This window comes from Desmodus rotundus, chromosome Y (assembly GCF_022682495.2).
Source record: "Desmodus rotundus isolate HL8 chromosome Y, HLdesRot8A.1, whole genome shotgun sequence".
In the NCBI taxonomy this organism is placed as follows: Eukaryota; Metazoa; Chordata; class Mammalia; order Chiroptera; family Phyllostomidae; genus Desmodus; species Desmodus rotundus.
The window spans coordinates 5,047,573-5,067,130 of record NC_092332.1 but is presented as its reverse complement, the minus strand read 5'-3'; the positions used below and the strand labels follow the sequence as shown (position 1 = coordinate 5,067,130).

Sequence of the window (19,558 nt, the reverse complement as noted above, 5' to 3'; positions counted from 1 at the left end):
TCAGGGTTCCTAGGGTGTAATCCCTGCAGTGGACTTTCCAGGTGAAAAGGAAGTCCCATTTTCAGTTATCTTGGGAAACTCCATGCTATTTCCCACAGTGGCTGCACCAGTCTGCATTCCCACCAACAGTGCACTAGGGTTCTCTTTTTCTCCACATCCTCGCCAGCACTTCTAGTTTGTTGATTTGTTTTTGATGGCCATTCTCACTGGTGTGAAGTGATATCTCATTGTGGTTTTAATTGGCATCTCTTTGATGGCTAGTGGTGATGAGCATCCTTTCATATGTCTCTGGGCCCTCTGTATGTCTTCCTTGGACAAATGTTTGTTCAGGTCTATGCCCATTTTTAATTGGGTTGTTTGTCCTTCTAGAATGAAGTCATGTGAGTTCTTTACATGTTTTGAAGGTCAAACCCTTTTCTGAAGGTATCATTTGCAAATATATTTTCCCATATGGTCGGTTCCCTTTTCATTATCCTGATGTTTTCTTTAGTTGTGCAGAGCTTTTTATTTTAATGACATCCCATTTGTTTATATTTTCCTTTATATCCCTTGCTCTAGTGGACATATAGGTGAAAATATTGCTGAGTGCAGTATCTGAGATTTTCCTCTAGGACTTTTAGGCTCTTGTGACTTATACTTAAGTCTTTTATGCATCTTGAGCTTATTTTTGTGTGTGGTGTAATTCAGTTGTCAAGTTTCATCTTTCTGCATGTAGCTGCCCAGATCTCCCACTACCACATGTTGAAGAGGCTATCTTTACTTGGTTTTATGCTTCTGCCCACTTTGTTGACTATTAATACAACATAGAGAATTGGCTCTCTATTCTGATCCATTGATAGATCTTTCTCTTCTTATGCCAGTGCTAGACTGTTTTCATTACTATGGCCTTGCAATGTAGTTGGATGTCAGGTATTGTGATCTACTTTGTCCTTCCTTCTCAAAATTGCCGCATCTATTAAGGGCCATTTATGATTCCAACTACATTTTTGAAGGGTTTGTTCTATATCTTGAAATGCGTCATTGGTGTTTTAATAGAGATTGTGTTGAATCTATAGATTGCCTTGGGTAGTATGGACATTTTGATGATGTTAATTCTTCCAATCCATGAATATGGTATATACTTCCATTGGTTTGTGTCTTCCTTAATTTCTTCAATGTTGTGTAGTTTTCTGAGGACAGGTCTTTTACCTCCTTGGTTAGGTTTATTGCTAGGTACTTTATTTTTCTTGTTGCATATGGCAAATGAGATTTTTTTAATGATTTCTCCTTCTCATATTTCATTCTTGATGTCAAAAAATGCCTTTGATTTCTAAATATTGACTTTGTATCCCGCCGTTTTGCCAAATTCACTTATTAGGCTGAGTAGTTTTTTGACGGACTCTATAGAATATTCTGTGTACACTATCATGTCATCTGCAAACAGTGACAGTTTTACTTCTTCCTTTCCAATTTGGATGCCTCCTATTTCTTTTTCTGTGGCTTTGACTTCCAGTACTGTGTTGAATAGAAATGGTGAAAGGAAACACCCCTGTCTTGTTACTGATCTTAGTGGAAAGCCTTTAGTTTTTGTCCATTGGGTATGATGCTAGCTGTAGGTTTCTAATATATGGCCTTTATTATGTTGAAGTATGCTTCCTCTACTCCCACTTTGCTAGCGTTTTTATCATAAATGAGTGCTCTACATTATTAAATACTTTTTCCACATCTATTGTTTGATCATGTGATTTTTGTCTTTCCTTTTGTCTGTGTGATGTATTACATTCATTGATTTACAGATATTGTACCATCATTGCATCCCTGGAATGAATCCCACTTAATCATGGTGTATGATCTTTTTAATGCATTGGTGAATCCAGTTTGCTTATATTTTGTTGAGAATTTTAGTGTCTGAGTTCATTAGCAATATTCATCTGTACTTTTCTTTCTTTGTTGTACCTTTCACCAGTTTTTGGATTATGATGATGTTGGCTTCATGAAACAAGTTTGGGAGGCTTCCTTCTTCTTGGCGTTTTTTGAAGAGTCTGAGAGGGTAGGTATTAGCTCTTCCTTAAATGCTTTGTAAAATTCTCCTGTGAAACCATTCAGTCCAGGACTTTTGTGTGATTTTTTTTTTTTATTATTACTGCTTAGAATTCACAAGCTGTTATCTGTCTGTTCAGCCTTTCTCCTTTTTTTGATTCAGTTTTGAAGGCTTGTAGTTTTCTACAAATTTGTCTATATCATCCAGTTTTTGAAATTTATTGGCATAGTTTTTCATGGTATCTTCTTAGAATCCTTTGTATTTCTGTAGTATCAGTTGTAATCTCTCCTCTTTCATTTCTTATTTTATTTATTTGGATTCTCTCCCTTTTTTTTCTTGATGAGTTTGGCTAAAGGCTTCTCAACTTGGTTTATTTTTGAAAGAACCAGTTCCTAGATTTATTGCTCCTTTCAATTGTTCTTTTAGTTTCTATTTCATTTAATTCTGCTCTGGTCTTTGTTGTTTCCTTCCTTCTACTCACTCTGCGCTGTCTTTGTTGTTGTTCCTCCATTTCTTGTAGGTGTAGGGTTAGGTTGTTTATTTGAAAATGTTCTATCTTTTTTAGGTAGGCCTGTTTTGCTATGAACTTGCCTCTCAGGACTGCCTTTGCTGTGTCCCATAGATTTTGAACTGTTGTGTGTTCATTTTCATTGGTTTCCAGAGACACTTTGATTTTTCCTTGATCTCTTTACTAACCTATTCATTGTTTAACAGCATGCTATCCCATCTCCATGATTTTGAATGCTTTTTAGTTTTTTCCTTGAGGTTGGCTTCTAATTTCATCTTTGTTCAATTCTTTTTCACTCCATCTTCTTAATATCTGTTCTCTTCTTGTACTTTGTTCTTTCCTTGGTGTTTTCATTTCTGTACTCTGTTCCTTCTTTACTCATTCTCTTCTTCTGTGTTCCCTCCATTCCCTCTTCTCTATTTTTTTAATTCTCTCCATTTTATTTACAGTCTTTCTGTTCCCTGGTCACTCCCTTTTTTTGTTATGTTCAAGTGTCTCTTTTCAATATATCTGTCTTTTGTCCTGTCCATTTTCTGTGTTCCCTCCACCTGTCTTTTGTAATCACTTTTTTTTCTTTATTTTTACAGTTGCACTTTCTGTGATTTTTCTTGTTCTCTACCTTCCTTCCTCATTCAATTAATTCTTTCAAATGTCTCCATTTTATTCTCATTTTTATTTTTCTACTTTCTTCCCATTTGCCTTTTCTTCTCTCATGTTTTCGGTCTTCTTTCTATTATTTCATTTTTACTTCTTTTTGAGCATTCTTTTTTTTTTCTTTCCATGTAATTTTAGTTTACTGGATCCTTTCCATTCTCTCTGTGTACTTTTGACTTACTGCATTCTTTCTTTTCTCTCCATTATATTCTTTTTTGTTGTTGTTTTCTTGTTTTCTCTATTCCTTTGTTCATCTCCCTATTCTGAATTTGTTCTTTAAACTTCCTTCATTCTCTATATTCTCTTCACCTTAACTCCATGTTCTGCTTTCTTTGTTATCTTTGCTTCTCTCTGCTTACTCCTCATTTATTCAACATAGTCTTCATTTTGTGCATTGTCTCTTCATTATATTTCTCTGCACTCTTCATTCTCATAGTTCTCTTTACATAATATCTATTTCTGCATTCTCTTACTTCTCTTCTTGTAAGCTGTGTTTTGCCTTTTCTTCTCTGTTCGCTTTGTTATCATCATTGTGTTCTTTTTTTCTCACTCTCTCATACTCTACAGTTGTGTTTCTCAATTCTATCGACAAAATCTGTCATCTGTGTTATATTTACTATATTTATATTATAGGATTTTTGCATTGTTCCATATATCTTCACTAGTTTTGTTATGTACACATTCTCCATTATCTCTTTATGTTCTTCATTCTCTCCATTTTATCCTCATTCTATTCATTTTCTGATTTCTCACAGATATCTTTTCTATCTATTATTTCCTCATTACAACAATTTTCCACTTGTTATTCTCCTTGTTCTACTTTTTCTTCAGCTTCTTTATTGTCTCCTTGTTCTATTTGTTGTGTTCTCATTTTTCTCTTATCATTCTCTGTGTTTTCTGCATTTTCTCTGGTTTCATCAAATTCTCTCCATTCTCAGTATTTGTTCTGTTTTCTTCTCATTCTTTCCATTTTCTGCATTTCTCCAAGTTTTTGAACTGTTTTCTACCTTCATGTCCTCTCTCTGTGATGTCTGTTTTCTATTTCCCTTTGGTCTCTTCTTTATTTTGTATTTTATTTATTTTTTTTATTGTTGTTCAAGTAGTTTTCTGCCTTCCCCCCCCCACCCATTACCCTACCTTTGTCCCCTTCTTATTTTCTGATTTTGTTTGCATATTCTCTGTGGGTTACTTTTGTTGTTGTTGTTCTTGTTCTCTATAGTTTCTGTGTTTTTTGTTCTCTGTTATTTCTCTCTGTTCTTTTCATTCTTTGTTTTTTCATCCTGTTAGTTTTTAGTGTTCTTGTTTTTGTTGTTGTTGTTGTTGGGGGTTTTTTTTTTGGTTCTCTCCATTGTCTGAATTATGAGATTTGCTCTCATTCTTTCTGTCATCTTGTTTTTGTTCTTTTTCTTCTCTGTTTTCTCTTTTTTTCACTTATTGTTCACAATTTTCTCCATTCTCAAAGTTCTCATATTGATTTATGTAGCTTTTAAAATAATCTTCTGTCTCTCCATTTTTTCATTCTCTTTGTTATCTTAACATATTCACTGATTTCTGCACATGTTCTATTTCCCTTTCACATATCTGTTTACCTTTTTTCTCTCATTCTCTCTGTTTTCCCTGTTTTTCTAATTTTTTGCAAACTGTGTTTTTTCTTGTCCTATTTCTGTGTTCTATCTTTCCTCATTCTATCTCCTTTAGAACTTTATCTGTTTAGGTGTTTTAATTCTCTGTTTTATGCAGGTAGTCTTTGTGTCTGTGTACTTTGTACATGGTTCTCTTTTTTCCATTATATCTGTTTCTTGAGATCTCAGTTTTTCTTTTTGTACATTTATTGTTATCTTTGTTACATTAAAATTCTCTTTTTCCTGAATTCTCATGATTTTCTACACATTCCTTCTATTTTGTGCCTTCTCTTCTATTTTTTGTGTGATTTAAACATTTTCTCTGTACCTTTTGTGTCTGTTTTATTTTGCAGTCTTTATTTTTATACCACTTTTTCCTGTTTATTTACAATGTTTCATTTTCACCTTGTCCCTTCTGTGTATTATGTTTCTGTGTTCCCCATAAATGTACCACTTTAAGCATTTTATTCATTCTCTTCTAATTCCCATTGGATTTTGTGTTTTCTTCATGTTTTTTATTCTATATTTTTTGTTTACTGTTTTTAAACTTTTCTCTGTGGGGTCGTCGTCGTCTTCTTTTCTTCTTTTTTCTTTTGCATTCCCTCTGCTTTCTCCACATTCTCTTTGTTTATTGCATTATCTTTTTTCATTTTATATTTGCTATGATTTTTGCTGTTATTTATTTTGCTTCCCTTTGTATCTTGAGTTCTCTCCATTTTTCACCCTCACCCATTTGTCTTTGTGTTATTTATCTACACTCTCTCCTTGTACCGTTTGTTTTCTGCATTATTTTCAATGTTTCTTTTATTTTATTTTTTATTTTTGTGTTCTCTTCATGGTTTCTAAATTCAGCCTTCTCTCTATTCTTGTTCGTTCTTTTCATTTTCTACATTCTGTCTGTTATGTAGGTGTTTTCTTTGCTTACTGCTTACTCCTGTGTACTACACATCCTCTTTGGTTCTGCATTGTCACCATTACAGTTGTTTCATTTTCTCTCTTTTCTGCATTTTCTCAGTACTGTTTACATATTAGTTTATTGAATTCTGTCCTTTTCTCCACGTAATACCTTTTTTGAGGTGAATTTATTGTTCTCTCCTCATTTGCTCAGTTTTAGCAGTGTCTCTTTTCTTCTTTCTCATTCACTCCATTCCTTTTGTTTTTTGCCTTGTCTCAATATTCTCAATGTAATCTGTATGTTTTACTTTTTCTATTCATTCTGTCTGTATTGCTTTCTCCACATATTCTTCTTTTTCTTTTTTAAAAATTTTTATTGGTATTCAATTACAGTTGTACGCCTTTTCTCCCCATCCTTCCACCCACTTCCACCCTCCCCCTTGATTTTGTCCATGTGTCCTTTATAGTAGTTCCTGTAATCCCCTCTTCCCACTGTCCCCACCCCACTCCCCCCTGGCTATTGTTAGATTGTTCTTAACTTCAATGTCCCTGGTTATATTTTGTTTCCTTGTTTCTTCTATTGATTAAGTTCCAGATAAAGGTGAGATCATACGCTGTTTGTCCCTCACCGCCTGGCTTATTTCACTTAGCATAATGCTCTCCAGTTCCTTCCATGCTGTGGCAAAGGGTATAAGCTCCTTCTTTCTCTCTGATGTGTAGAACTCCATTGTGTAAATATACCATAGTTTCTGGATCCACTCGTTTGCTGATGGACACTTCGGTTGCTTCCAGTACTTGGCTATTGTAAATTGTGCTGCTGTGGACATTGGGTTGCATAGGTTCTTTTGGTTTGGTGTTTCAGGGTTCTTAGGGTATAATCCCAGCAGCGGAATTGCTGGGTCAAAGGGCAGTTCCATTTTTAGTTTTCTGAGGAAATTCCATACTGTTTTCCGCAGTGGCCTCGCCAGTCTGCATTCCCACCAACAGTGCACTAGGGTTCCCTTTTCTCCGCATCCTCTCCATCATTTGTTGTGGTTTTGTTTATGTTGGTCACTCTGACTGGTATGAGATGGTACCTCATTGTGGTTTTAATTTGCATCTCTCTGATGGCTAGTGATGCTGAGCATCTTTTCATATATCTCTGGGTCATGTGTATGTCTTCCTTGGAGAAGTGTTTTTTGAAGTCCTTTACCCATTTTTTAATTGGGTTGTTTGTCTTCCTGGAGTGGAGTCGTGTGAGTTCTTAACATATTTTGGAGATCAGGCCCTTGTCTGAGGTATCGTTGGCAAATATGTTTTCCCATACTGTTGGTTCTCTTGGTAAGTTGGCACTGTTTTAGCCGTGCGGAAGCTTCTTATTTTGATGAGGTCCCATTTGTTTATTCATTCCTTTATATCCCTTGCTTTAGGAGACGTGTCTATTATGGTCTTGCTGCGTGGAATGTCTGAGACTTTCCTGCCAATGTTTTCCTCTATGACTTTTATGGTGTTACGACTTATATTCACGTCTTTTATCCATCTTGCGTTTATTTTTTTCCTTTTTTTCTTTTTTTTTTGTTATTGCATTTAATTTGTATATTTATTGGTTGATTTTTTTAATATATTTATTGATTATGCTATTACAGTTGTCCCATATCCCTCCCACACTCCACTCCATCCTGCCCACCCCATCCCTCCCACATTCCCCCCGTATAGTTCATGTCCATGGGTCTTACTTATAAGTTCTTTGTCTTATACATTTCCTATACTATGTTTACCCTCCCCCTTCTTTGCACCTATCATCTATGCTAGTTATTCTCTGTACCTTCCCCCCATCCCCCTCCCACTCCGCTATGGACAACCCTGCATGTGATCTCCATCTCTATGGTTCTGTTCCTCTTCTAGTTGTTTGCCTAGTTTTCCTTGTTTTTGTTTTAGTGTATGGCGTAAGTTGGTGATCGAGTTTCATTTTTTTGCATGTGGCTGTCTAGATCTCCCAATACCATCTGTTGAATAGGCTAAAGGACTGAGATCTGGTGGAGAGGGGAGCGGGCACCATTGCTCCCTCTTGGCCCCTCCCCCATGTACCGTGTCACAGCGCAGTGACCAGCATTACCCCAGCCCTGGTGAGCACCTAAGGCTCCACCTCTTGAAGTAACAAATGTGCCAAGACAAAAAAAAAATGGCCCAAGTGACAGAATACTTCAAAACTCCAGAAAGAATACAACTAAGCGAGGAAGAGATAGCCAACCTATCGGATGCACAGTTCAAAACACTGGTTATCAAGATGCTCACAGAATTGATTGAATCTGTTCGAAAACCACATGAAAAAATGAAGCCTATGCTTCGAGAAACAAAGGAAAATGTACAGGGAACCAATAGTGATGCGAAGGAAACTGGGACTCAAATCAACGGTGTGGACCAGAAGGAAGAAACATCCAACCAGAAAAGAATGAAGAAACAAGAATTTGGAAAAATGAGGAGAGGCTTAGGAACCTCCAGGACATCTTGAAACGTTCCAACATCCGAATTATATGGGTGCCAGCAGGAGAAGAGGAAGAACAAAAAATTGAAAATTTATTTGAAGAAATAATCAAGGAGAACTTCCCCAGTCTGGCAAAGGAAAGAGACTTCCAGGAAGTCCAGGAAGCTCAGAGTGTCCCAAAGAAGCTGGACCCAAGGAGGAACACACCAAGGCACATCATCATTACATTAGCCAAGATTAAAGGGAAGGAGAGAATCTTCGAAGCAGCAAGAGAAAAGGACACAGTTACCTACAAAGGAGTTCCCATAAGACCGTCAGCTGATTTCTCCAAAGAGACCTTACAGGCAAGAAGGGGCTGGCAAGAAGTATTCCAAGTCATGAAAGGGAAGGGCCTACCTCCAAAAGTATTGTATCCAGTAAGGCTATCATTTAGAATGGAAGGGAAGATAAAGTGCTTCTCAGATAAGGTCAAGTTAAAGGAGTTCATCATCACCAAGCCCTTATTATATGAAATGGTAAAGGGAGTTACCTAAGAAAAAGAAGATCAAAAATGTGAACAGTAAAAATGACAGCAAACTCACAGTTATTAACGAGCACACCTAAAACAAAAACAAGAGCAAACTAGGCAAACACCTAGAACACGAACAGAACCATAGAAATGGAGATCACATGGATGGTTGTCAGTAGGGGAGTGAGAGGCGGAGAGGGCGGGAAAGGTACAGAGAATAAGTAGCATAGATGATAGTGTTGTATCCTGAATGCAAGCAGAAAATCAAAGGGAGATGTGTGGAGTGCACTTAGATGGTACTTTATTTTTACCTGCGCCGGGGCTAACTCCCAGGGTGCTGGTTAAGGCTATAAAGGGGAGTCGCGCCTAATGCTCAGAAGCTAGCTCTTTTATGCCCGCGAAAGAAGCAAGCAAGCTACAAAAGCGGAGGTTGTGGTTATCTCTGCATAGTTCTTGGCTCTGGAGGAGCATTAGCTAGATGTCAAAATTTTCTTTTGAAACCCTGTCTCATGTCAATAAGAACCATCTGTCTGTCTCCTCTTTTCAGCTTACTTTGGCTGACAATGTTGTTTCTTTTCCTCACGTATTCTGGTGACGTTCAAGATGTTTTCAGTTTAGCAATGCTTATAATTGCCTAGCCCTCTTGCCTAGCTCTCAACAATAGGTGGAAAAAGACAGGGGCAGGGTAAGAATCGTGTAGGAAATGTAGAAGCTGAAGAACTTACAAGTATGACCCATGGACATGAACTATAGGGGGGGAATGTGGGAGGGAGGGGGGTGGGCAGGATGGAGTGGAATGGGGGAGGAATGGGACAACTATAATAGCATAATCAATAAATATATTAAAAAAACCTATATTATAGCTTTATGTTGATATTAGACCATTTCATAGCTAATTGGTTAAATTATTCACTCTAAACAAGGGCAGCAATCCTAATTGAAGAAAAACAAGCTTTAGCAATGGAAACTTTGCATTTTTCAATGGCCGGCTCTTGAATTTATTTTATTTTATTTTTTAAATATATTTTATTGATTATACTATTACAGTTGTCCCATTTCCCCCCCCCCACTCCACTCCATCCTGCCCACCTCCTCCCTCCCACATTTCCCCCCAATAGTTTATATCCATGGGTCATACATATAAGTTCTTTGGCTTCTACATTTCCTATACTATTCTTACCCTCCCCCTGTCTATTTTCTACCTACTATTTATGCTACTTATTCTGTGTACCTTTTCCCCCCTCACTCCCCTGTTGCTAACCCTTTATCTGATGTCCATTTTTGTAATTCTTTTCCTGTTCTAGGAGTTTGCTTAGTTTGTTTTCGGTTTTTTTTAGGTTTGGTTGTTCATAGTTGTGAGTCTGTTATCATCTTAGTGTTCATAGTTTTGATCTTCCTTGTCTTAGGTCTAAGTCCCTTTAACATTTCATATAATAAGGGCTTGGTGATGATTGGACCTTCTTTAATTGGACCTTATCTTGGAAGCACTTTTTCTGCCCTTCCATTCTAAATGATAGCTTTGCTAGATAGAGTCATCTTGGATGTAGGTCCTTGCTTTTCATGACTTGGAATACTTCTTTCCAGCCCTTTCTTGCCTGCAAGGTTTCTTTTGAGAAATCAGCTGATAGTCTTATGGGAACTCCTTTGTAGGTACCTTTGTATTTTTCCCTTGCTGCTTTTATGATTCTCTTCTTATTTTTAATCTTGGGTCATGTAATTATGATGTGGCTTGGTATGTGCTTCCTTGGGTACAGCTTATTTGGGACTCTCTGAGCTCCCTGGACTTCCTGGAAGTCTGTTTCCTTGCCAGATTAGGGAAGTTCTTCTTTATTATTTGTTCAGATAAGTTTTTAATTTTTTGCTTTTCCTCATCTCCTTCTGGTACCCCTATAATTTAGATGTTGGAATGTTTAAAGATGTCCTGGAGGTTCCTAAGCCTCTTCTCATTTTTTTGAATTCTCGTTTCTTTATTCTTTTCTGGCTGGATGTTTCTTTCTTCCTTATGGTCCACACCATTGATTTGAGTTCCAGTTTCCTTTCCATCACTATTGGTTCCCTGTAAATATTCCTTTGTTAGCATAGCCTTCATGTTTTCATCTAATTTGTGAACGAATTCAACCAATTATGTGAGCTTCCTGATTGCCAGTGTTTTGAACTGTGCATCTGATAGGTTAGCTATCCCTTCATTGCGTAGTTGTATTTTTTTCTCGACCTTTAATCGGTTCTTTCATTTGGGCCTTTTTTTTTTTTTTTGGTCTTGGCACACCTGTTATGTAACGGGGTGGAGCTTTAGGTATTCACCAGGGTGGGCTAAAGTTCCTTACTGCACTGTGACACTGTACGTGGATGAAGGGTTGGAGAAGGAGCAATGGTACTTGCTCCACTCTCTGCTGGATTTCAGTCACTCCCTCCACCACCCACAATCAAATAGGGCCCTTTTGGTGCTGATTCCCGGTGGGTGGGTTTGTGTATATTCTAGGCCCTTGTGGGTCTCTCCAGTGAACTCTCCTGTGAGACTGGGAGTTTCTACCGCTGCTGCCTCAGCCCCTACAGGTGTTTTCATTCAGTGGTTTGAGGCTTTATTTCCCCACACTGGAGCCCTGGGTTACGCAGTCTGTCACCCGGCCCACCAGCTACTGCTTCCCCAGTCAGCTGCAGATTGCGCATCCCGTTCCACAATCTGCCACCTTGCTGCGTCCACCAGCTGCAGCCTTACTGCCTGTCCTCTCCACTGGGTGCCTCTCTCCACCCTTCTTACCAGTCTGGATGAATGTGTCTTCTTTATCTCCTTGGTTGTCGGACTTCCATACAGTTCGGTTTTCTGTCAGTTCTGGTTGTTTTTTTGTTTTTAAATTGTTGTTGTCCTTTGGTTTTGAGAGAAGGCACAATGTGTCTACCTACACCTCCATCTTGGCTGGAAGTCCCAGCTCTTGAATTTAAAAGACAGTTTTCATTCGTCAAAATATATTATAGGGTATTAAACATATCACAGAATATATGTTGAGCTTTAGGAGCTTGGATGCTGTAATAGGAACTCCCTCTGTAGTAGAAAAATAATTGAGTTGGTGGTCCTATAATAAATTAATAAAGGGTTTAATTAATAATATGGTTAATCTGTATGTTAGAATTTTAAAGTGTGTCCTTTAATTTGTGGTTTAAAGAGAAGAAGAATGCCAAGCGGCCCTTTCTATTTTTAACGGACGATGGTATGCAGGACGACAGCTTCGGTGTGAATTCTGCCCAGTGACCCGGTGGAAAACAGCAATTTGTGGTAAAATACAACGTGATGATTATCTTTATTACGTCACTATAATAAAAGTGGATATTCTTTACTATTTTAAAAAAGCATTCTTTTTAAGGGTGTAAAAAAAGTCTCTAGGCATCATTTTAATATTTCCCAACATGAGCAGAATCACATTTTAATCTCTAACAGAGCTTTTGGTTCATCTTATCCTTGAAGTAACAGAGGTCCAACAAAATGACAACAGTCAGAATTTAGTCTCATTGTCTGATCTTTGATACTAACCTCTAAGCCTTAAATTTAAAGAAGCTACATTTTAGTTACCACAGTTCTAAAGGTTTCTTCTATGCATTGATTTGCCTCATATGGAATGTTTTTCCTTTCCATCTTTGTGCTTATATGATTTTTGGATCATTTTCTGCCATGTCATTATGTAATATTCATCATCCTATATGAGATACATATTTTTGTAATGTAGGGATTTATTGTAGCTGTATGACCTGTTAGGGGTGAGTTTAATCACATTGACTCATGGATAGTGGTCACAAAATCAGGAAATGACTCAGTTCTTTGCTGGCCTTACTATTTTTAAATTTCTATCAGATGGGCTTATACAAAATATTAAAGCCTCAGATGAAAAAAGATGAAGCTGTAATGCCATAGAGGAAAATTACTGTTTCTATTTTTGGTTATTTGCTTTATACAAAACTTCTTAAAATCAGATATTAAAAATGCATGAAATGAATCACACCAGGAGTATGCCAGTCTTCCTTAGTCGATGCTGTCATTTTTAAAATATTTTATTGATTTCTTTTTAGACAGAAGGGAAAGGAGAGAGAAAGAGAGGGAAGGAAACATCACTGTGTGGTTGCCTCTCACATGCCCCCTATTGGGGACCTGGCCCACAGCCCAGGCATGTGTCCTGACTGGGAATTGAACCTTTCGGTTTGCAGGCCGGTGCTCAAACCACTCAGCCACACCAGCCAGGACAGGATTCTGTCATTTAAAAAATATATTAAGCCCTGGCTGGTGTAGCTCAGTGAATTGAGCACCAGCCGCTTTCTACTTTTTTCATGGTGTCTTTGAGGCACAGAAAGTTTTACTTTTAATAACCTTCAGTATATATGTTTTTTGTTCCTTATGATTTATATATTGTAACTAAGAAACCATTACTTATATGTATTCTTTAAGGAGTTTTAATTCTTACAGTTAGATACATAATATATCCATTTTTTAGTTAATTTTTGACTAGTGTCAGGGAGGAAGGTATTTCACATTGAATTATTTCACATAATTTAGAGAATTTGCTTTGCTTTTTAAAAAGGTTGAAAGCCCCAGAGAGATTATTGAAGTAGATTTCTATTTGTCAAGAGTCTTTTGTATTTAAAGAACTTGATAACTTTAAAGCATTAGGGCAATGTTTATTATCCTTTTTTAAAGTATAAATAAAATATAGTTTCCTCCACCTATAATAGGCTCTTCCTTTTGGTCAATAGTTGTCTTGCCATCACTATGTGCACAGAGCTTGCTACCAAGGACTAGTTCAAGAATATTAATTAGGGAGGTACACTGTTAATCAGTGGGATGGTAGCACCCAGAAAAAATTATATGATTATGGGGTCATCATTTGTTCAGTTGTGTTCTGAACCAAAAGTCAGTAGGGAAATGGGACACTCTTTGTTTTAAAAAATTTTGATTTTTTTACCTTTAAGGATGTCATTTATTTAGGTATTAGAATTTTTTGAAATGGTTCACAGTAGAAAATAGTTCAAATAGATATAAACATGAGAAATGTACTTTCTAAAACTGATATAGTGCCAGCCATAAATGCTGTTTCCTAACTGTGCCATTGCAGGTTTATTTGAAATACAACAATGCCCAAGAGGAAAACACTGCAACTTTCTTCACGTGTTCAGAAATCCCAACAATGAATTTTGGGAAGCTAATAGAGACATCTATCTGTCTCCAGATCGGTCCGGCTCTTCCTTTGGCAAGAACTCAGAGAGGAGAGAGAGGATGGGCCACCATGATAAGTACTGTGGCAGGCCCAGGAGGAGGAGAAGCCCTAGTCCACCCCGCAGGAAAAGTAGACACAGGGAGAAGAAATCTCACAAACACATGGCAGAAAATCGTGAAAGGTATAGTTCACAAAGCAGAGAAAGAAAAAGGGACCATGGCCATAGTCATGGCAGCCTGATTAGAGGGAGCCAGAGCCATCACAACCATAGTGTTCACTTCTCTAGATATAGGAATCCTGGTAGGAGGAGATCAGGTAGTAGAGAGAGAACTATTTCAAGTTCCAGCTCCAAATAAATTATTTATTATGGCCAGTACATTAGTTGGGTAGAAGGCCCTGAACTCAGAAAGATTAACTAGTTTGACACATGTAGATGAGTCCTGTTTAAAAATCATAAGCAGTTTAAACAATTTGTAATCCTAACCCTTGAAATTAAATCAACATTAGAGTATTGATTTACATTTTTTTGTCCTTATGCATATGTACACATTTTCCTACATATAGTTAAGATTATAAGTGACTTTTATTTTTACATATTATACTTGATTATATTTTATTAGCCCATCTGTTTAGCTGATTTTATTTCCATTGTGGCTGTGTCAGTTTACTTGACACATCTCTATTGTATTTCAAACATTTATAATATTGCACTATTAAAGAATGTTATGATCTTCAAATAATTTAAAATCATTTATTTGGGATAAAACTACATTAACTGACATAACACTAAAGTATTTCTAATACTTTCACAAGACAACAAAAAATTTACCAGCAATACATTTTGCTGACTCTATAATCCAAATTGTTTTAATCTTTGCCAGACTGACCAATTTTGTGTTTTGCTGCTTATGTCTTTACTTATAGGTAACTGTTTCTATAAATAATATTTATTGGTTCTTTCATGAATCTCGTTGGACCTTATTAGTAATCTGTATGTTTTTTTCTAGGCATTACTAAAACTGCTTTTATTTTTAAATTTATTTTCTGTTTTAAAGTACTAAAAAGTATACTGTTTTTTTTCTGCCTCCGGCCCTCGATTTGTAGCCTATTTTAAATTGCGAGTTTTCTATCCATTGCTTTGTGTTGCAGAATATTTTATATAGAGGTAAAGTTCTTTGTATTTGATAATTTTTAATAAAATTACAGTCATGGCTACTGAGTGTGTTCCATGCTAAACCCATTATACAAAAGTTGACATACACAAATTATCAAAGAAGAGTGTATTCTGTAGAAAGAGCTTAAAGAAAACATCCCTAGTTTCAGGGGATAGAGGAAACATGCAGTCACATTTTATTTTCATATAAATGTTAATTATTTTCCTAGTAGCTTGCTTTCTATTGACTGATTAACCTTGAATTTCACAGTGTGGCATTTGGCAGTTTGATATTTGTAAGTACTTATTAAGCAATAGAAATTGGTTTTGTAAGTGATCTCCATTATGATATTGGTAATACGTAGTCCAAAAAAAAACTAAGTAGTTAAGATATTCACCTTGGTGCTCGCTTCGGCAGCACATATACTAAAATTGGAAGGATACAGAGAAGATTAGCATGGCCCCTGCACAAGGATGACACGCTAATTGGTGAAGCCTTCCATATTATTTAGGCCCACTACAAGACACATCATAATTAAACTGGCAAATTTCCAAGACAAAGAGAGGATCTTAAAAGCAGCAAGGGAGAAACAGGAAGTAACGTACAAGGGAGCCCCCATAAGGTTAGCAACTGACTTCTCAATGGAAACGCTCCAAGCCAGAAGAGCATGGCAAAAAATATTCCAAAAATGAAAAACAGAGGCCTGCAACAAAGACTACTTTACCTAGCACGGCTGTCAATCAAGGTAGAAGACCAAATAAAGAGTTTCCCAGACAAAAGAAGTCTAAAAGAATACAGCTCCACCAAACCAGCTCTGCAAGAGATGCTAAAGGGACTGCTTTAAGGAAAGGAAGGAAAAGAGAAAGAGGAACACAGGTAGGAAATAATGGCAATGAGTAACTACCTATCAATAATAACCTTAAACATAAATGGATTAAATGATCCAATCAAAAACATACAATAGCTGAATGGATAAGAAAACGTGACCCACACATATGCTGCCTACAAGACACCCATCTCAGGACAAAAGACCTACACAGACTGAAAATGAAGGGCTGGGAAAATGAAGGGCCAAGCATACAGACGGAGAAAAAAGAGGGGTAGCAATACTCATATCAGAGAAAATAGACTTCCAAAGAAGGGCCATAAAGAGAGACCCAGAAGGTCACTTCATAATACTCAAAGGAAGAATCCACCACGAAGACATAAACATTGTAAATATATATGCACCCAACATAGGAGCACCCAAATACATAAAGAAAATCTTGGAGGACTTCAAGAAAGATATTGACAGCAACACAATTATAGTAGGGGACTTTAACATCCCACTGTCAAAAATGGACAGGTCTTCCAGACAAAATATCAACAAGGATATTGTGTCACTTAACAATACCCTAGATGAAATGGACTTAACTGATCTATATAGAGCTTTTCATCCCAAATAAGCAAAATACACATTCTTTTCAAGTGTCCATGGAACTTTCTCAAAGATAGACCACATGATAGGACACAAAGCAAGCCTCAACAAATTCAAGAAAATTGAAATCATATCAAGCATTTTCTCTGACCACAAGGGGCTGAAACTAGAAACCAACCCCAAGGAAAAAACCCAAAACACTCAAAATCATGGAGACTGAATAGCATGCTATTAAACAATGAATGGGTCAAGAACAAGATTAGGGAAGTAATCAAAAACTTCCTGGAAACAAATGAAAATGAACTCACAAGAACCCAAAACCTATGGGACACAGCAAAGGCAGTCCTGAGAGGGAAGTTCATAGCAATACAGGCCTACCTTAAGAAGATAGAAACAGTTCAAACAAACAACCTAACCCTATGCCTACAAGAACTGGAGAAACAACAACAAAGACAGCCCAGAGCAAGCAGAAGGAAGGAAATAGCCAAAATCAGAGCAGAGTTAAATGACACAGAGACTAAAAGCACAATTCTAAGGATCAATGAATCCAGGAGCTGGTTCTTTGAAAAGATAAACAAAATCAACAAGCCTTTAAGTACGCTCATCAAGAAAAAAAGGGAGAGGATCCAAATAAACACAATTAAAAATGAAAGAGGAGAGATTACAACTGATACCACAGAAATACAAAGGATTGTAAGAAATTACTATGAAGAACTGTATGCCAGGAAATTTGGAAACATAGGTGAAATGGACACATTTCTAGAAAAATATAATCTTCCAAAACTGAATGAAGAAGAAGCAAAAAACCTGAACAGACCAATAACAGAAGAGGAAATTGAAGCAGTCATCAAAAAACACCCAACAAACGAAGCCCTGGACCAGATGGTTTTACAGGAGAATTCTACAAAGCATTTAAGGAAGAGCTAACCCCTATCCTCCACAGACTATTCGAAAAACTCCAAACTGATGGAAGACTCCCAAACCCTTTTTATGAAGCCAGCATCATCCTAATCCCAAAACCAGACAAAGACACAACAAAGAAAGAAAACTTCAGGCCAATATCGCTGATGAACATAGATGCTAAAATTCTCAACAAAATATTGGCAAACCGCATCCAGCAATACATTAAAAAGATCATCCACCATGACCAAGTGGGATTCAACCCAGGGATGCAAGGATGGTACAATATTCACAAATCAATAAACATAATACACCACATCAACAACAGCAAAGACAAAAATCATATGATCATATCAATAGATGTGGAAAAAGCCTTTGATAAGGTACAGCACCCATTTCTGATAAAAACACTCAGCAAAGTGGGAGTAGAGGGCGCATTCCTCAACATCATAAAGGCCATATATGGGAGACCTACAGCCAACATCACACTCAATGGACAAAAACTTAGAGCTTTCCCACTAAGATCAGGAACTAGACAAGGATGCCCTCTCTCACCACTCCTATTCAACATAGTATTGGAAGTCCTAGCCACAGCAATCAGACAAGAAAAAGAAATAAAAGGCATCCAGATTGGAAAGGAGGAAATGAAACTGTCACTGTTTGCAGACGACATGATAGTGTACATGGAAAACCCTATAGACTCCAGCAAAAACCTACCTGACCTAATAAATGAATTTGGCAAAACAGCTGGATACAAAGTCAATACTCAGAAATCAAAGGCATTCCTGTACACCAACAACGAAACTACAGAAACAGAAATCAGGAAAAAAATCCCATTTGACAGAGCAACAAGAAAAATAAAGTACCTAGGAATAAACCTAACCAAGGAGGTAAAAGACCTGTACCCGGAAAACTACACAACAGTGAAGAAAGAAATTAAGGAAGACAGAAACAAATGGAAGCATGTACCATGCTCATGGATTGGAAGAATTAACATCATCAAAATGGCCATACTACCCAAAGGAATTTATAGATTCAATGCAATCCCTATTAGAGTACCCATGACATATTTCACAGATATAAAATGAACATTTCAGAAATTTATATGGAACCATAAATGACCCCGAATAGCTGCAGCAGTTTTGAGGAAGAAGATCAAAGCAGGAGGGATCACAATACCTGATATCAAACTGTATTACAAGGCCACTGTAATCAAAACAGCCTGGTACTGGCATAAAAACAGGCACATGGACCAATGGAACAGAACAGAGAGCCCAGAAATAAACTCAAGTCTTTACGGTCAATTAATATTTGACAAAGGAGGCAGGCGCATCAAATGGAGCAAAAACAGCCTCTTCAACAGATGGTGTTGGGAGATCTGGACAGCTAACGTGCAAAAAAATGAAACTGGATCACCAACTTACACCACACAGAAAAATAAACTCAGGATGGATAAAACACTTAAATATAAGTTGTAACACCATTAAAGTCCTCGAGGAAAACATGGGCAGGAAAATCTCAGACATTCCACGCAGCAACATCCTCACAGACACATCCTCTAAAGCAAGGGACATGAAGGAAAGAATAAACAAATGAGACCTCATCAAAATAAAAAGCTTCTGCAAGGCTAAAGAAAATAGCACCAAACTACAAAGAGAACCAACAGTATGGGAAAACATACTTGCTAATGATACCTCAGACAAGGGCCTGATCTCCAAAATATATAAAGAACTCACACGACTCCACTCCAGGAAGACAAACAACCCAATTAAAAAATGGGCAAAGGACTTCAAAAAACACTTCTCCAAGGAAGACATACACAGGACCCAGAGACATGAAAAGATTCTCAGCATCACTAGCCATCAGAGAGATGACAATTAAAACAACAATGAGGTACCATCTCACACCAGTCAGAGTGGCCAACATAAACAAATCAACAGACAAATGTTGGAGAGGATGTGGAGAAAAGGGAACCCTAGTGCACTGTTGGTGGGAATGCAGACTGGTGAGGCCACTGGAAAACAGTATGGAATTTCCTCAGAAAACTACAAATGGAACTGCCCTTTGACCCAGCAATTCCACTGCCTGGATTATACCCTAAGAACCCTGAAACACCATTCCAAAAGAGCCTGTGCACCCCAATGTTCATAGTAGCACAATTTACAATAGCCAAGTACTGGAAGCAACCTAAGTGCCCATCAGCAAACGAGTGGATCCAA

At 37.3% G+C, this 19,558-nt stretch overlaps 1 protein-coding gene and 1 non-coding gene across 3 annotated transcripts in view; both read left to right on the top strand.

Annotated features, from left to right (window-relative positions):
• The window catches only part of LOC139440569 (U2 small nuclear ribonucleoprotein auxiliary factor 35 kDa subunit-related protein 2-like), an 83,491-nt gene extending 68,415 nt beyond the window's left edge, over window positions 1–15,076 (top strand). The window contains exons 9-10 of one of the 2 annotated variants that reach the window (XM_071220361.1): window positions 11,832–11,941; window positions 13,767–15,076. In XM_071220361.1, the coding sequence (XP_071076462.1) occupies window positions 11,832–11,941; window positions 13,767–14,224 (568 nt within the window). In that variant the 3' untranslated portion in view covers window positions 14,225–15,076. Of the gene's footprint in view, window positions 1–1,945; window positions 2,019–11,831; window positions 11,942–13,766 lie in introns of those variants that run through there. The other variant, XM_071220362.1, reaches the window with a different exon arrangement.
• A 347-nt stretch (window positions 15,077–15,423) lies between these two features.
• LOC139440625 (U6 spliceosomal RNA) lies at window positions 15,424–15,530 on the top strand. Its single transcript, XR_011650819.1, has one exon. It is a non-coding gene; the product is annotated as a U6 spliceosomal RNA (small nuclear RNA).
• The last annotated feature ends 4,028 nt before the right edge of the window (window positions 15,531–19,558 follow it).